This window comes from Mya arenaria, chromosome 14 (assembly GCF_026914265.1).
Source record: "Mya arenaria isolate MELC-2E11 chromosome 14, ASM2691426v1".
In the NCBI taxonomy this organism is placed as follows: Eukaryota; Metazoa; Mollusca; class Bivalvia; order Myida; family Myidae; genus Mya; species Mya arenaria.
The window spans coordinates 8214642-8233400 of record NC_069135.1 but is presented as its reverse complement, the minus strand read 5'-3'; the positions used below and the strand labels follow the sequence as shown (position 1 = coordinate 8233400).

General features: G+C 37.2%; 2 protein-coding genes across 6 annotated transcripts in view; one reads left to right on the top strand and one right to left on the bottom strand.

Annotated features, from left to right (window-relative positions):
- LOC128218077 (FMRFamide receptor-like) overlaps nucleotides 1-18470 on the bottom strand; it is a 44819-nt gene extending 26349 nt beyond the window's left edge. For all 3 annotated transcript variants that reach the window (XM_052925609.1, XM_052925610.1, XM_052925611.1), the window contains exons 1-2: nucleotides 18021-18470; nucleotides 116-1455 (exon numbers count right to left, since the gene is read on the bottom strand). In XM_052925609.1, the coding sequence (XP_052781569.1) occupies nucleotides 116-1322 (1207 nt within the window). In that variant the 5' untranslated portion in view covers nucleotides 1323-1455; nucleotides 18021-18470. The remainder of the gene's footprint in view (nucleotides 1-115; nucleotides 1456-18020) is intronic.
- The window catches only part of LOC128218075 (stabilin-2-like), a 145837-nt gene that overhangs the window by 73579 nt on the left and 53499 nt on the right, over nucleotides 1-18759 (top strand). The window lies entirely within an intron of this gene.

Below are 18759 nucleotides of genomic sequence, written 5' to 3'. Positions count from 1 at the left end.
ACCAATTATAACACATAGTTACATAGTTACACCACTTTTATTTTACAAGGTTTTAAATTTATAAGCTGTCTTTTTTAACAAGTAGTTTCTTTTGTATTAATGTAAGAAATCTTACGGTTGTTGTTGCTGTGCCCGTGTTCACTGTGGTTCCAAACACGAGACCTAATCCAGGTTGGGGCGCGCATCAGCAGACATGACGGCTTGCAAAACGTTCGCTTGAAGGTGTTCCAAAATTTCTCACTGAACCAGCAATACATGATGAAGTTCAGTGATGATCGAGTCACAAGAAGAAGGATCGTCACATAAGTGAGGATGTTTAAATGTTTTAGTAAAACATCAGGGTAAATACTGGCCACAACTTGATGGATAATGTACGGAGCTTGGCAAACAAAAAACACAACAACAACACTGATGAGCATCAGCGTTATCCTGATTTCCTCACCAGTGATGATCGTCTGCACATTGGAGTCACTTGCTAAATGGTAGCGTAAGTAGTTTGTAGATCTATGGATCTCTCTTATAAGGCAGCCATTTAATACAAGCAGTAAACAGAATGGTAGAACAGCTAAGAAGAAGCATGTCACCCAGTTGTAGACTTTTCGAAATATCATATTCATGGCAAATGCTGTTGGTGTTGTCATTGGAACTTCTTTTCCAAGACAATAGTCCAAGAAATATGTGATCTTAAACTTGACCACTTCAGGTATGTGGTACACCAGTGCCACTGCAAATATCACAACAATGATTATTCTTGCCCTTATAACTGTGCAGATTGACATTGCTCGAAGTGGGTGGCAGATGGCAATGTATCGTTCAACAGCCAACATCACAGTTAACCACACAGAGGCAAAGAGGAAGAGATTGAGTAATGAGCTGCTGTAAGTCAACACAATCAAGAACCAGTAATGAGCCTCTCGGTCAAGTCTTGTGTCCATAACCCTCATCAGCATAATAACCAAAAAGAACAAGTCTGCCATCGCTAGTGATATCAGGTAACTGTTTGTGGATGTTGACATGCTTTTCCTGCTTAAAACAACTACCGTCAGCAATATTCCCAGAATGCCGATGGAGCACAAGACAGGAAGCAGAATGTGAATGCACAGGTTGTATGATGGGAAATTTTCCCTGATTGCGGAGCCATTGTTTTGACATATTGGGTGATCAGGGGGATAGGTGAAGGTATAGTCCTCAAACTGGTCATAGTTGTAGCCATCGTAGCTGTAATTAGAGAAATTGTAGGCGCTGATGTTCACATTGGTCCGGTTAAACATTTCCGGGTAGTTGTCAAGGACGCCTGGGAGGTAGTTCTCAGGATTCTGCATTCTGATTTTTGGTGTTTGATTTAATTGTATTGTCAAATGTTCATCATGACTAATGAAATGGATTTCCTGCCTGTGTGTGTTCTGCCCTGCTGCAATCTTGTCTTGAGCTTAGACAGGAATCAGTAATGAACATCTGAAAATAGAGAAATGAGCCGTTTGGAAAGTTTCAATGGATGAGATAACAAAACTGATTGTTCCATTCCAAAGGAGTTATTTTTTTTAAGCAGAATATCTCCTTGTATGGTGTTGCGTAACGTATAACTCTTAAACAACAAGACAAACTGAGACTTAGTATGATAAAGTGATAACAAATTTGGAAAAAAAAACACTTGACCTTTTTTAGGGGTCCAAAATAATCTTGTATGTCTGTTACATAATATGTCTTGAGATTTTATTCTTACAATGTTCTGAAAGCACTTCAATTCAAGTAGCTAGTCTAAAAGTAATCTGAGATTTCCCTGGTTGATAGTGCAAAATATATTACATAGATAATTCTTAGATCATCTGTAATTTCAAAAGCTTTTATCATATAAATTAGATATAAAAATCAAGTGTTTTTACTGACGCTTATTTAGATTATTATGTCTTTTTGATCATTTTAATAATGATTTTCCGAAAAAAAAATTTCAAGTACTTTGTTTCTGTGCTTCTCATTGATGTTTATTTTGTAGCAGTTTTATGTAGTTTGTATGACACTTAATTAAATTAAAATTTTAAAAACACATTCAGAAACAACATCCCAGAGAAACTGATTGATGGTTATATTAATATTAAGCCTAGCTTGACTGAATGTAAAAAAAAATAACCTTAATTTCACAGGTTAAAAGGAATTAATTCCACACCTAATTTGACATTCTGTTGGTAGTTTGAGACAATTCTGACAAAAACTGAAATGCTCTGTTCCCTGTTCAGGTCTAATTCACTTGATAGACAAGGGCTTCTGTTTAGTTCATCAGGATTTATACAGAATTGAGACAGACTCCAGCAGTTTTATGACTTCACAGGGTGATAATGGTTTATTTTTATACATCGGTAATGTAAATATCAGGTGGTAAAACAAAAAGGTGAAAGACCCGGGCTCCATAAACATTAAACAATGTCTAATAGAGAGTTTTGTAAACATCTCAGCCTGCTAAACTGCATGGGGATCTAACAATAGAAATGAAGAATTATGGTACAAAATATAATCACATAATCCATTTAACCAACAGAAAAGAAGTGAATACCTGACTTTTGCAGAGCATTTTCCCTGGTGCATGTACAATTCTATATATTTAAACCCCAAAATTGTTTAGCACACTGGTTTTTCCCTCATTGAATTTTTCCTTTTAGAATTATGTTTTGAAAGATTATTTAACATTTTACTGAGACAAAACTTGAGATGCTGGAATTAGCAGTGGTTTAACAGGGGTAAAGCAAGGGTATAGCAGGGATGTAACAGGGGTGTAGAAGTGATAAAGCAGGAGTATAACGGGTAAGGCAGGGTTGTACCAGGGGTATTGCAGGGTTGTAACACGGGTATTGCATGAGTATAGCAGGGATGTAACAGAAGTAAAGCAGGGTTGTAACAGGGTTATTGCAGGGTTGTAACAGGGGTATAGCACAAGTATAACAGGGATGTACCAGGGATACAGCAGGGTAGTAACAGGGGTATTGCAGGGTTGTAACAGGTGTATAGCAGGGTTGTAACAGGGGTATAGCACAAGTATAACAGGGATACAGCAGGGTAGTAACAGGGGTATTGCAGGGTTGTAACAGGGGTATAGCAGGGTTGTAACAGGGGTATAGCACAAGTATAACAGGGATCTACCAGGGATACAGCAGGGTAGTAACAGGGGTATTGCAGGGTTGTAACAGGGGTATAGCAGGGTTGTAACAGGGGTATAGCACAAGTATAACAGGGATGTACCAGAGATACAGCAGGGTTGTAACAGGGGTATTGCAGGGTTGTAACAGGGGTATAGCACAAGTATAACAGGGATGTACCAGGGATACAGCATGGTTGTAACAGGGGTATTGCAGGGTTGTAACAGGTGTATAGCATAAGTATAACAGGGATGTACCAGGGATACAGCAGGGTTGTAACAGGGGTATTGCAGGGTTGTAACAGGGGTATAGCACAAGTATAACAGGGATGTACCAGGGATACAGCAGGGTTGTAACAGGGGTATTGCAGGGTTGTAACAGGTGTATAGCATGAGTATAACAGGGATGTACCAGGGATACAGCAGGGTTGTAACAGGGGTATTGCAGGGTTGTAACAGGGGCATAGCACAAGTATAACAGGGATGTACCAGGGATACAGCAGGGTTGTAACAGGGGTATTGCAGGGTTGTAACAGGTGTATAGCATGAGTATAACAGGGATGTACCAGGGATACAGCAGGGTTGTAACAGGGGTATTGCAGGGTTGTAACAGGGGTATAGCACAAGTATAACAGGGATGTACCAGGGATACAGCATGGTTGTAACAGGGGTATTGCAGGGTTGTAACAGGTGTATAGCATGAGTATAACAGGGATGTACCAGGGATACAGCAGGGTAGTAACAGGGGTATTGCAGGGTTGTAACAGGTGTATAGCATGAGTATAACAGGGATGTACCAGGGATACAGCAGGGTTGTAACAGGGGTACTGCAGGGTTGTAACAGGTGTATAGCATGAGTATAACAGGGATGTACCAGGGATACAGCAGGGTTGTACCAGGGGTATTGCAGGGTTGTAACAGGTGTATAGCACAAGTATAACAGGGATGTACCAGGGATACAGCAGGGTTGTACCAGGGGTATTGCAGGGTTGTAACAGGTGTATAGCATGAGTATAACAGGGATACAGCAGGGTAGTAACAGGGGTATTGCATGGTTGTAACAGGGGTATAGCACAAATATAACAGGGATGTACCAGGGATACAGCAGGGTTGTAACAGGGGTATTGCAGGGTTGTAACAGGTGTATAGCATGAGTATAACAGGGATGTACCAGGGATACAGCAGGGTTGTAACAGGGGTATTGCAGGGTTGTAACAGGTGTATAGCATGAGTATAACGGGGATGTACCAGGGATACAGCAGGGTAGTAACAGGGGTATTGCAGGGTTGTAACAGGGGTATTGCAGGGTTGTAACAGGGGTATAGCAGGGATACAGCAGGGTTGTAACAGGGGTATTGCAGGGGTATAGCAGTGGTTTAACAGGGGTATAGCACAAGTATAGCAGGGTTGTAACTGGTATAGCAAGAATGTAACAGGGGTGTAGCAGTTGATGAAGCAGGAGTATAGCAGGAGTATTATTTAAACAGGGGTATACATGTAGCAGGGTTGTAACAGGGGTATTGCAGGGTTGAAACAAGGGTGAAGCAGGGGTGTAGCAGGAGCACATCAGGGGTAAACATCCTTTTTTTAGTAAAGCTGGAGCAAGTTTAACTTTAATGGGTGGGTAGGAGCAATCTGAGGTATGACTGGCTGAGAATCAATGAGGTGATGCAAGGTGAAAATAGTGTATAGGCTTGCTCAATCATTTTTAAAAGAGTTTTGCTAACCCAACTAGCTCTTCCCCAGTTCTCTGCCAGTGCGTACATTTTGACATCATATATTGAAGTTTTTGTTAAGGTAATCAAAATACTTTAGTTCCAAGAAAGATATTTAAAGAAAATATATCAAGATAAAATGGAAAATCAGGAAGTGAAGCTTCTCCATACTTGACTTCCTAATTCTCAGACAAGAGCCCCAGAAACATTTGAATAAGGCACTGTGATTATGATTATGTTGTCATACAAGGGTTGTCCCAAAGCTCTGGGTAGAAGTTTTATACATAACTAAGTAACAGGTTATTTGCAATTACTATTATGTCATACATGACAATTTGAACATTCTGCCGTCATAAACCGTTGTTGAGGTTGCAGGGCAGGTTTTTTTGTGTAAATTATGAATATGGCGACGATGAAGACGGCGCAGGGAAAGGTAATTTATTTTGATGCCGAGACTGACACAACTGCTTGTTGACCATTGGCAACTGAAGAAATCTGAGAGAATTATAAATGTCTCAATAACTTTAATTTACAAATGGTATGTGTGGTCGTCAAGTAGTCGTGATGGAAATACTGAAAAAGGGTCCGGGTAGGTCCGTAACAGAAGATTCTGGAAAAGAAAGTTTGAATGTGTGTATTTTATAAGCGGAGGCAAACTGTTTGGGAAATTGTAGAAGTTGCCGACTAAAGTAAAACCTCGGTGCATCCAATTGTTACCGACGACATGAATGTGACACTTTGAATCCAGTGAATAACTCCTGTCTGCCACATTTACATTTAATAGGGGTTTAATAGGGATTTGACCGAGTTTGTTAGTTTTTCAAGCTTAGGGAAACAACATCACAGATGCGTGGAGCTGAGCAGGGATTACTTTGAGAAAGGCCTGATACTAACAATTTGATGTCAGAAATCATGTTGACCGTGCACCACATATATGATAGTAGATGTGATATTTGTGATATTGAGTTATTTTCTGACAATGTACATTATATATATGCTTAAAACATATCTTGAAATTTCGTTATTTATTAATCCCCTGTTTATAAACTAAACTTGTCAATAGGTTTTGGGACAACCCTCGTACACTTTAGACTCATCTTTCAGTGCTATAGACAGTGTGTTTTAAAAATCTCTGGGGTGTCATGTCAATCTTAGGATTGTTTCTATTTCCATGACATCCTGAAATTTAGTGCTTTTAGACATGCATCCCATGCCGAAACCAGGACAATTATTTCCTACTGCAAACATGCTTTATTTAAAACCTTAGACAGCCATTATTTGCAAAGTACAGTTGTCTCAATAGTTATTTTTCTGAAATAAAATTTTGCTCTTTTCAATGCTTTTTAAACAATCAAATGTGGGAATATCAAGCTGCATTCTTTGGAGAATTGGTCTGAAAATGTTGAGAGATTCGTGGTCTCGGAGCAGAAGGCAATTAAATTAAGTTCCCATCATGTTTTTTGCCTTGTCTTGCTACACTTGATATTTTTATAAAAAAACATGATTTCTTAAAGAATTAAACAAAGACTTGTGCTTATGTTGTTATTCATTTTTTAAGCTTATTTGTTTCGCAAGGAAAAAGAAGACTAGGAATTCTCATAGCCTTGGTGTTGCTGTCATCAGAGAGCAACTTTTTTAAACATTATGGTCATAACTTAAAACGTTTCAAGATATTCCCATACAACTACCAGTATGCATACTTTTTACTGGTGACAAAACACAAATGTAAAACAAGTCCTATAACTCTGCCTTGTCCCATATTTTAGAGTGTTCCCTTTATTTTTGTCAATACATTAACTCCCATATCTGAATGATAACAACAAGGCAGGGCATAACTGTTCAATAACTAGTGTGCAGAAAAATTACCATGCTATTAACTTATGCTGCACACTAGTTACCGAATGTTGTCCTAGAAAACATGGTACAAAACAGTTATATCATCCACTTCCTTGGTGATTGCAAGTATACACTTGTGCTGAAGCCATTGTGACTAACATCAATAACTTGGGTTGTGGGTGCAGTAACTTTGACTTACAACTGTGGAGTTATGCACCTTGATCAATTTGAAAAAAAAATCTCCCTGCCTTTGTCATGTTGGTTATAGTGTATTTGAAAGTTTGGTCGGAAGAAAATCATAAACTCAAAGACAAATGCCTCACCTTAGTACAAAGTGAAAATTGAAACTTTGTAAGTTGTATATTTTAATTATTCCAATTTCATAGGAATGAAAAAATACCAACAAGTACATACACAATTAATTTGATTTGGTTAAACAGTTAGACGGTTAAATGTTGGTTGATAAAAGACGTCAGAACAGAGGATGGGTCAAATTTTCGCATGAACTTAAATAATGAGTATTCCCAACGCACTTTTGACACATTCTCTTACTTTGGACGGCATTGATCGACACAAACGTCGCACCACTTGCTGCTGAATAAGAGCCCATTCCTCTCTCAATGCATTGGCAAGCTCATTACGTGTCAGTGGGGCTGGGTGACGTCATCGTAAATGATGTCCTAATTCATCCAAAACCTGTTCAATAGGGTTAAAATCTGGTGACTTTGAAGGCCATTCTAGTGTTTTAATGTTAATTGTACGTAAGAAGTCCATTGTGATTCTTGCCGTTTGCAGACTGCATTGTCGTGCTGATTGGTGAGACGTTGATGTTGATGTCGCATCATTGGAATAACAACAGGCCACAATACTTTGTCAATATATCGTCTAGCAGTCACATTTCCCTTAAGTATGATGAGTTCTGACCAAAAACTATGGTTTATGGCACCCCACACCATTACACTCCCCCTTCCGTATCGATCAGTTTCAAGAATGACGTTCCTGTTGAATCTTCCCCCACATCCACGATGTACTTGCGCTCGGCCATCAGTCAGGCACAAATTAAAGCGTGATTCATCACTGAACACAAAATTGTTCCATTCACTCCTTCGAAGATCATACCCAGCCCAGTGATGCCTTGCTCTTCTATGACGTTCAGAAAGAATGGGTCCTTGATATGGCAGCGAATTTGATAGTCTCTGACACGTCTAGACACAGTCCTTTGATATATAGGCCAACCACGAGTTCCGATGATCCTGACAGTGGTTGCTTGTGCGGTCAAAAAGTGTTAATGAAAATGACGTTGACGTATGTATACATCTTGACGGGGAGTGGTACACCTGTGCGAGGTTGGTCATTTTCAGTCCTAGTTTCCCAAAATCGTCTCACAAGACGCACTACAGTCGATCTACTCACTTTAAACCGAGTTGCTACAATAGACTGAGAAACACCAGCATGGAGTTGGCCTAGAATCCTATTCCAATTTTCAAAATTAAAACGTGTCATTTTTAATTACGCTAAATTTTGATAATTTTGTCGTGTATTCGACTGTAAATCGTTCATAAAACACAGTAAGTGCTTAAAACAACACATTCTTTGAGGATTTTTCAATTATCAAAAGCTTGAACTCTAATGTGCATGTGCAGGAATAACCAATGAAGCGGTTTAAAATGCAAAGAAAATCCACCTGTGTGTTTAGACAAGGACAAGTTATGGGGATATATTTTTGATTTCCACGATTGTTTTGTGACATTGGTTTTATTACAATATATACAGTCATGAAGCGTTTCTTTTGTCCTAGCTAGAGTTTACATAGGCTGGTGCAATATGTTCAGGGATATTTATAATTAAAGTATTTAGATTAGGATCTTCTTACCACCCCATTAGTAACTCCTCACCTGGTTTTGACATTAATGCATAAGATATTAATAACTCAATTCCATTTTATGCTCCAGTTCAAAGGAACTCGTGGATATATGGGGTTGCTATGTAATGCAAAGTGCATTAAACAGGTATCATTCAGCTTTTTGTGATGGCGTCGGATAAATGATATTAAAAAATAAGCTTATTTTACGAATTGTGACATACATTCCTAATTTAATTAACAGCAGTGTTATTGAGTTTCTTGAAATTTAAAAATGATGACCTTGTAACTTTATTTATATACAGACAATATATTATCCATCTGGCCATTTGCTCCATTAATTAAAGGAATATCATTCTTTCTGATGTACCACTGTATAAAAATATAACCAGGTACTTGTGTATATAACTGACACAATGGACAAGTGTATAGAACTGATACACAAAGGCTCAGTGGATATAACTGACACACTGAACAAGTGTACAGAGCTGACACACATGGGACCAGTGTGTAGAATTGACATAATGAACACTTATATAGAACTGACTCTAGGATAAGAGAATGGAACTGGCATTAGGGAATATAGTCTAATACATAGCACAGCCACAGGGACCAGTGTATAGCTCTGGCACAGGGACCAGTGTATAGCTCTGGCAAAGGGACCAGTGTATAGCTCTGGCACAGGGACCAGTGTATAGCTCTGGCAAAGGGACCAGTGTATAGCTCTGGCACAGGGACCAGTGTATAGCTCTGGCACAGGGACCAGTGTATAGCTCTGGCACAGGGACCAGTGTATAGCTCTGGCACAGGGACCAGTGTATAGCTCTGGCACAGGAACCAGTGTTTAGCACAGTCACAGGGACCAGTGTATAGCTCTGGCACAGGGACCAGTGTATAGCTCTGGCACAGAGACCAGTGTATAGCTCTGGCACAGAGACCAGTGTATAGCTCTGGCACAGGGACCAGTGTATAACTCTGGCACAGACACCAGTGTATAGCTCTGGCACAGGGACCAGTGTATAACTCTGGCACAGGGACCAGTGTATACCTCTGGCACAGGGACCAGTGTATAGCTCTGGCACAGGGACAAGTGTATAGCTCTGGCACAGAGACCAGTGTATAGCTCTGGCACAGGGACCAGTGTATAATTCTGGCACAGGGACCAGTATATAGCTCTGGCAAAGGGACCGGTGTATAGCTCTGACACAGGAACCAGTGTATAGCACAGTCACAGGGACCAGTGTATAGCTCTGGCACAGGGACCAGTGTATAATTCTGGCACAGGGACCAGTGTATAGAAAACTGATACAATGGGGCCAGTGTATAAAGAACTGACACAAGAGGCCAGTGTATAGAGAACTGACTCAAAGGGGCCAGTATAAAGAACTGACTTAAAGAACCAGTGTATAGAACTTACATAAGTGGCCAGTGTATAGAGAACTGACTGAATACAGCAGTGTATAGAGAACTTACTAAATGTTGCAGTGTATAGAGAATTCACTGAATACTCCAGTGTATAGAGAATTGACTGAATGCTGCAGTGTATATAGAATGCCTGAATGTTGCAGTGTATAGAGAATTCACTGAATACTCCAGTGTATAGAGAATTGACTGAAAGCTGCAGTGTATATAGAACTGAATGAATGCTGCAGTGTTTAGAGAACTGACTGAATACTGCAGTGTATAGATAATTGACTGAATGCTACAGTGTTTAGAGAACTGACTGAATACTGCAGTGCATAGAGAATTGATTGAAGGCTACAGCGTATAGAGAATTGACTGAGTACTGCAGTGTATAGAGAACTGACTGAATGCTACAGTGTATAAATAACTGACTGAATACTGCAGTGTATAGAGAACTGACTTAATACCACAGTGTCTAGAAAACTGACTGAATGCTGCAGTGTATAGTTAACTGACTGAATCCTGCAGTGTATAGAGAACTGACTGAATGCCACAGTGTATAGAGAAACTGACTGAATGCTGCAGTGTAAAGATAACTGACGGAATACTGCAGTGTATAAAGAACTGACTTAATACTGCAGTGTATAAAGAACTGACTGAATGCTACAGTGTATAGATAACTGACTGAATACTGCAGTGTACAGAGAACTGACCTAATACCGCAGTGTATAGACAACTGACTGAATGCCACAGCATATAGAGAGCTGACTAAAAGGGGCCAGTATATAGAACTGGCAAAAGGAGCTACATGTAGTAGAACTGACATATAGTTTGATCTTCAAACGGTGTTTTGCAGGGTGTTTAACTACGTGTATTAAATCTCAATTGTCAATAGAAATATGTTCTGACATTGCAACAATATTTATTTCTTTCTGTTGGTTTAATGAAACATCAATGAAGATTTAAATAGCTAGACAAACATTGTACATTGTATAAAGTACTAAAATCAAAGACTTTATGAGTTTTAACATGGTTGGTTTATTCCAGATGATGCATAAACCTGTTAACAGTTGGTTGCCTAATAGTTTTTTTCATCCTGATAAATCTAGGTGGCCATGTGGCTTTTCTCCAGAACTTTTATGACCCATTTAATAATCATCTATTAAGCTGCCTGAGCTCAAATGCTCATGTGTGAATCTTTGTGAAAGGTCACTATCTGTCATCGAGGGTCATCCGTCCCTTGTCTCAAACTTTCCTGCAAAAGACATCTCCTCCTAAACCACTGGACTAATTTCACTGTAGTATAGATGCAATGCCATCAAAACAAAACAAATTGAAAATCTTCTTCTCATAATCTGCTGCAATGATCTCAAAATCTACCAGATTCTGTTGAACTATTTGGTTCATAAGAAAACAAGGCCACCAGGGTGTGTGGCTAGTTTTAACTACCGTATATGACTATTTGAAAATCTTCTCATCAAACACAGCTTACATGATTGTTAATTTTATTCTTCACAGAAGTCTCCCTCGGTTGGGGTCGGTGTTAGTTTTGTTTAGATTTCATTATTATAGTGGAAACTTTAAAAATTTGATTCCTTAGAAAGACTTCAAGATCTAGAGCTTAGTTATGGTTATATGGCATGTAGTATTTCCTTTGGTATTGGTTCTCTACCAAATTTGTTCAAATCATGCTCCTGGCATCAATAGTGACTGCTGCCCTAGGGGCACTTGTTTAACATATACTTATAATATATATGAGGAAACTATTTAAGAATATTTTTCTCCATAACTGCAATGCCAAGAACTGAGGTGTATACGTTGAAGGTTGGCTAATGGTCCTTTAGCAACTTTTTTCAAATCACCACATTTCCATAGCAACCATCACTTTCGTAAGCAACCTTTGACCTCCACAGCAATCACAAAATTGCATGGCAACTGTCTTTTTGTCTAATCGATTTATAACTGAGCAGATATATGATTTCCTAGCAATCTATCTCTTCCCTTTAAAACCATGGACTTCCTTAGCAACCATTCTATAGCAAGTACAATTTGATCTTAGTAACCAATGACAATGTCATTAGCTGGCTTCCCTTATAACCCTCACATTCCTTAGCAACCATTGACCTTCATATCAACCACTAACATCCATAGCAATCAACTTATGTCTTAGCAACCAGTGACTTTCTTGGCAACCTGGAATGACTTTCTTCGCAATAGCTTGCTTCCCTAGTTTCACCATGGTTGTGTTCCCCAGGTGAGAAATACAGGGGCATATTTGACCTCTTGTTTTTTCTCTTTCAGTACCAGCATGGTCTTCAAATTGTAGTTAAATGATGTTGTATAATCTAGGAAATATAATATGTTTTTTTCAAGGCCCTTTGAGTCTTACATTGTTTTCAATGTTGGAACTTTGACATAAGTTAGTAATAAGGAATCATTTTTCAAAGTTAGGAATAATCTTAATGTTATTATGTAAACACATTCTTATTATGTGCCAGGAAAAAATGGGTGGAAAATAATTATGTCAGCTGTAAATATCCCAAGGTTTTTTTGTTATTTTTGTACTGTAAGTATTCCAAATTTAAGACCCCTGGAGCTGAAAGAATTTATCTTTCATAAAGCGCTTCACCCCATAGTGTGACCTAAATGAGGGAAATGTACCCAGGTTGGCAGGTAGTCAGGGTGACCAGAATCCAATCTTTCCTGAGAGCAATGTGCACTAGAGCACAGAGTATTCGTGCACTATCAGGGTGGAGCCTCCTGCCAGGTCCATTACTCCTTCTGTAGGGCGATTATCCCTGCCGTAGGGTGATAACGATTCTATCATATAACACAAAACAGGAGCCTTGTTTCTCTCTATGTGAAGCTTGAACATGAACAGAGCTCACTGTGGAGATAATGTGAATTACGTTGGGCTTTTCATTATAACAAAATGCTTGATAATCTTGATATGCCTGACATAATAATGTGCTACTGTAATTCATGAAGGATCAAAACAATATTTCAAGTGGAAAGCTATTATAACCATAAACATTTCTCTATTACAAAAGTGCACAGTAAAGTTGTTTACACCCACATGTTAAAGTGACATTCTTATTCAAAATCAATGCATAAACATGTATAACAAACATCAATTACGACTGATAAACCTTTAACAACTTACTAAATTACTAATAGCAGAAAGTACAAAAATATTAAATGATTGGTGAATGCTAAAAGATTTACTGTGGTCTTACTATAGTCTCATAAGGTTGAAATACCGTGTTTTATGCTCATTTCGTTCAAATTAAACTCTGTATCCTTCATAAGAACAATTGTGTTTGACATAATTTATTCATTCTTTTTGGAATATTATAACAGTATTATTAATTGTAGTAAATCTTATTTGTGAGTAAGAGTGCATGTTTAAGTTACTGGTATTACTGTTGCAAGATTTAAAGTTGAATTTCTTTTAGCATTCACATTTTGTGAATATGTTTGTTCAAAAATTATACTGGGGTTTTGTTCTATCTAAAATATCAGAAATCTTTCACATGTTCTTGAAATGGTCCTGGAAATAAGCATCCATGTGGAGAAATGAATGCAGACTCAGCAGAAAAAGTCATTTCTACAATATCTGTGAAACATAATGTCACATATTCCATTTGATTTCCAGCCAAAAATTACAGCATGTCAAACATACTATTGTCCAGAGACAAGAGAAAAAAAACATTGATTAAAGTGATGCTGGCCCTGCTGGTCGGAAAACTGCTGTCTTTCAAACGGCGCCCAATTACAGATATATTCCTGTTTAAGGACAGTTCCAAAATTATGGAGGTGCTATTTATAAAGCATGGGCCTTGCCATTAAGAAATCACAAGGAAGCTCCTGTGTGCTTGTCTTCCTTACATCAAGAGACCATTGACATGATGACCAAATGGAGCAGAGGGTTTAATGCAATAAACCTCTCTCAGGCATTCTCCTCAAATTTGGTTATAATCGCTTTTGGATTGAAGTATGAGCATTTTAAATTGGGCAAGCTTGCACTTGAATGTATTCCCCCCAGTATTATGAATTATTCATGCTTGTTTCCACCTGTATTTGACATGGGACCATTACCAATGGTATGCTTGATGTGTAATGTTTGAAGCATTTTAGTGATGGTTAATGTCCAAATATGTTCAACTTGGAATCTAAGACACAATCCATGTTTTTTTAAACCATTTTGGCAAAAAAATCGAAGATCACACACTGCAGTTGTTTTTTTAGCAATGTATCACATAAGTTAAGGACCCGGTCAGGATTTGTTGAGCAATTAAGTTGGCATCTCGGTGGAGCTAGCACCATAAGATAAGTATAATTCATGCTAAAGTAGTTTGAATAAGAATGACTTGTTTGTTATTTTACTAAATTCTGGTCATGCAATCATAATTATGTCTTAAAGACAAATTGCACTAGAATTGTTTTTCGTAAATATAAAGAATAATGATTTGAAGATCTATTCTATTTGAGGTTGATGAACACTTGTGAAAACAAACATGTGTTCCCGCATTAAGTTGACTTGATTTCATTTGATCACACTAAATTATCTAAATTAAAATTGATACAATGTTGCCTCGGGATGATAAATCATATCACCATAGGGATATGGTCTGTTTACTTTTCTCAAACATGGTCCATAATGTGCTCCAGGAAATATTTCATCTGTTTTATATTCCATCACTCTATGGCAATTGTCAATATGCAATATGTAAAATGCCAGAAAAGGCTGCCCTTTCTCAAATTGATGTGTGCTTTAAGACGAATACCAATGATGTGGTAAGGTGATAATAGATGTATGAAGAGGAAATTTTCAAAGATTTATGTTCTTTTGCCACCATGTATGAAAGAACTATCATTCATGCGTTTGAATGCCAATTATTTCTGACAACAGAGGCGCCGAAGCTGGTGCAGCAGGGGCGGCAGTTGCCTACCCAATATTTCGGCAAGCCAAAAAATCAGCAATAGTGCTTATCTTTTTTTCTTTCAAATGAAATTCATTACATAAAATTGCTTTCGAAACTCTATTCCCAGTTCATCATTTCTTTTCGATAGCAGGATATGTTGCCTTCATGATGACAGTGATATTTCAGGGTACTAGTGTGTTGTATTCTGCCATGGAGCTTTCATGTCGATATTATACAAATATTAATTGATGGCTATAATTATTGGCACTCTGGAAATCATTAATCTGCTGTATAGACATAGAAAGTCATTGATAAATATAAGGTGTGCAAAACAGTTGCTTCATTGACTTAACATATATAAAAGAAAGGGTGCAAATAAGCTTGTTTGATGGAAGGAAACACAGCAATCCAATTTCAAATTTTTAAATTTACAAGTGCGGTTGTGTCAGCTTTTTAAACAAAACTTGAACAGTTAGCACAGCTTGAATATTTATATATAGATAGATATATTTAAGAAATATTATACACCACTGAGGGTCATATGACATTATTAGGACCGGCCAGTCAGCCCCCGAAGGTGTATATGTTCATTCACCTCTGTTGGCTGACTGGCCGTTCCTTATAATGCCATATGGCCCGAAGTGGTGTGTTATATTTCTTATATTATACCAAACGCTTCTTTACCATTTAGTAGTTTTAAAGATCCTTTAATGTGTTTTATTGAACTAATATACACTCAACTGTTTTATGACATCAGTGGTCCATATTATATGTCGTCAGCGGTCCATATTATATGTCGTCAGCGGTCCATATTATATTTTTTGCGAGGTCCGGACCGGCCAAAAACATGATATGGACTGCTGAAGTCATAAAAACTGGATTTTTATACATTGATATACGGACCGATCAACTTTAAATACACAAAGAAGGGACACATTTAGGTAAGGTATAACATATATATATATTCCTTTAGTAATCATGTTTTTGATTCATGAATTTTTTAGGGATTTTTCAATTTAAATAATATGTGTTCCATTACAGCTGTAAGTGTTTTTTACTAGAACTTTACTGTAAAAATTAACCCCAAAATTTTCCACAACCTAGGGATGTGGAGACTGCCTCCCAAACCCATCACCTTTGCTGCCCCAATGTCAATCTTTTTCCGGCACCCCTGCACAAAAGTTCCTGAAATTTGCCTCCGTTTTCGTATAATTATGTTTTTGCAGCTAGTGGAAACTGGCATATAAACGAGTAGTTTTGGCTTTTCAGATATTTTTTGCTTATTACATTTTAATATGTTGTTACAAATTCTTACAGTTATGGTTGGATGTTTATGATTTATGACACAGTCTTAAAACATTGCAGCGTTTTGTTTAATACCATTTCACAGCAGGGTAATCTAAAATGTTTGTTTTTTTCACAGACATGAAAAATATTAACAGTTACTGTGACCAGCTTCCCTTCAGTGCAGGAACTGAAATATTATATACAGGGGTTTTAGAGTCCAGGATTAAATTCAGACTTTGTGAAGTTGTAAAGTTTGTTTTTGCTTGAAAACTTGCATGAAAAACAGTAGGAAGTACATTGAAACAAACATAAATGATGTTGGAAACAAATTTGACAGGAGTGTAAGGCCTACTTTGAGCATAAATCGACACCCCCTCCACCCGGCTGAGATTTGACAATTATCAGCTGTTAAAACCCCTATATTTACCACTGTTGAGGACAAAAGAGAATATGTGATTTTTGCACAAGCATGATAACTCGTATTAAAACAATATACTGTTAGTTTAGAAATTTGTTTGTATATTTTACCTTTTATTTTCATTGCATCTAATAGGGAAAAAACAAAGAAAACTAAATATAGAAAGAGAGATTTGAAAGTAATACTTTTGGCACTATTGCCTGTCCTAGCCAGGTGTCGGGTTTTCATTCTGAATATTTCACCATCTTGAACTGGATTCTATCCTAATACTTCCATCCATTTTACCAATTAAAGAAAAGACATAGGTGTTTTTTTTAATATCAAAATCATTTTTTTTTCTAAGTAAGATTATTATTAGAAGTTTGTATTTATTTTGTGCATGATCTTGGCATAAACAACTGGTGAATTAAGAAATCATGATGCATGTTATCTAGATTTCTCATGCGGTTTTTGATCTTAATTGATATTGCAGTTTTGATTCTACCAGCCGTTGGCATGTAATTAGGCTCTGAATATAATTTTAGTAGAAAATACCAAAGAACAGGTGGAGGGTCTCTCTTAGTGGAACCTAAAATTGTTACAATCGCATGTTCGATTTGAACATGGAAATTATAAAATTGAAGGAGACATTATAAGTTACCAGGTTAGTGGGTGACCTGATATGGGATATACGGGGCATCAAAATATTTTGTTTCATTTATTTATCAGAATTGGATAATAGACGCCATTTTGGTACGATATAAATTTGGTGACCCAATATGGAAAAATTTGGGGTCACCGCATGACTAGTCCTGGACCAACGGCATAAGCTGCATCATTTATGTTGGAAGCATTATTATTATAGAAGAGTATTGTTTGCTTCAGTGTAAGATAACAATATATTTCACCGAGTGTTCACCAAAAGTATGTTTCAAACAGTGAAATGAAGCCATTACTTCACTGATGAGCCTCTATAAACAATTGAAGAGCATAAATAATTATAATACTTCTCAGAATATGTGCAGACAATGTTACATAATATTATAAAGGATCAAGAAAGTATTTAATTAAGTGTTTTTGTTTATTACTACTTGCACTAACATTTATACATATCTTCATTATTGAATATATGATACTCATAATTCATACAAACATAATTCTTTTCATGTTTCATTCGGTGCAAAACAATTATTACTTTACAGAAACATCACCTAGACTTTCAAGACATAAAAAAATCATGTTTGCTTGTTTATCTAATGAAGACCATGTTATAAAACATTTAATAATGATTTAAAAAAATAATCTATTTTTCAGTAGGAATTGTCCGTATCAAATTAATACTATATATTATACATAAGTACATGATATTTTTTTTCTATAAATTCTCTTACATCTTTGTTTTATTTTGCAGTTTTTCATATTTTTTTATCTCCATGAAAAGCTTTTCAACTATTAAAATAATTCTCACCTGAGCTTGTTGACCAGTAGAATGTCCACATCTCCCTTGTCTTTAATCATCTTTCTCTTCTTTACTTAACTTTTCTACACCTACTGTCACAGTGTAATTATGTCCATTTTCTTTATAATCTTGTTGATGACAGATTTTCCACCTTTGTCAATAGATCTTGTCAACTAAAAAACAGTCTGACCCTAAACAGTGTTAAAATGTTAGTGAGTGTTGTCCGGATTGTAAAACAAACAACCCTTCAGATCATAGAAAAAAACAATCAACTCTTTAGAAGCAAGCCACTTAGCAGTCCACCAGTGTCCAGTGGCTAAGCTGCAGTCTTAGAGACAATATCGGGATCAGTTAAATAAAACCAATAAAGACTTCCTTATACAATATGCCACCAAACTGTCCAATATCATCAATGAGTAATTAATGCCAATTCATCCCAACCTGTTGCTTAACTTGTAATCAAAGTTCTAGAGGAGTTATATTTGATTTTCCAGTCATCTCTGTTAAATACAAGCAGAGAGAGAGGGCCAACCAATGAAAGCCTCTACTGCACGAAGCCTCTGTGAGTTCTTTCAGGTAGCCTGGAATAATTTATTGTGATAACTGGTTTGAGTTCAATGTTCTTACGTTCCATCCACCCTTGGTCACCTCTACATAAATGACATGCACAGTAGGGCGTACCCACTATTTGATGTTTAAAACCAAAAAATAAATACATGTTTAAAATCTTGTAAGGGTTGGTATTTAC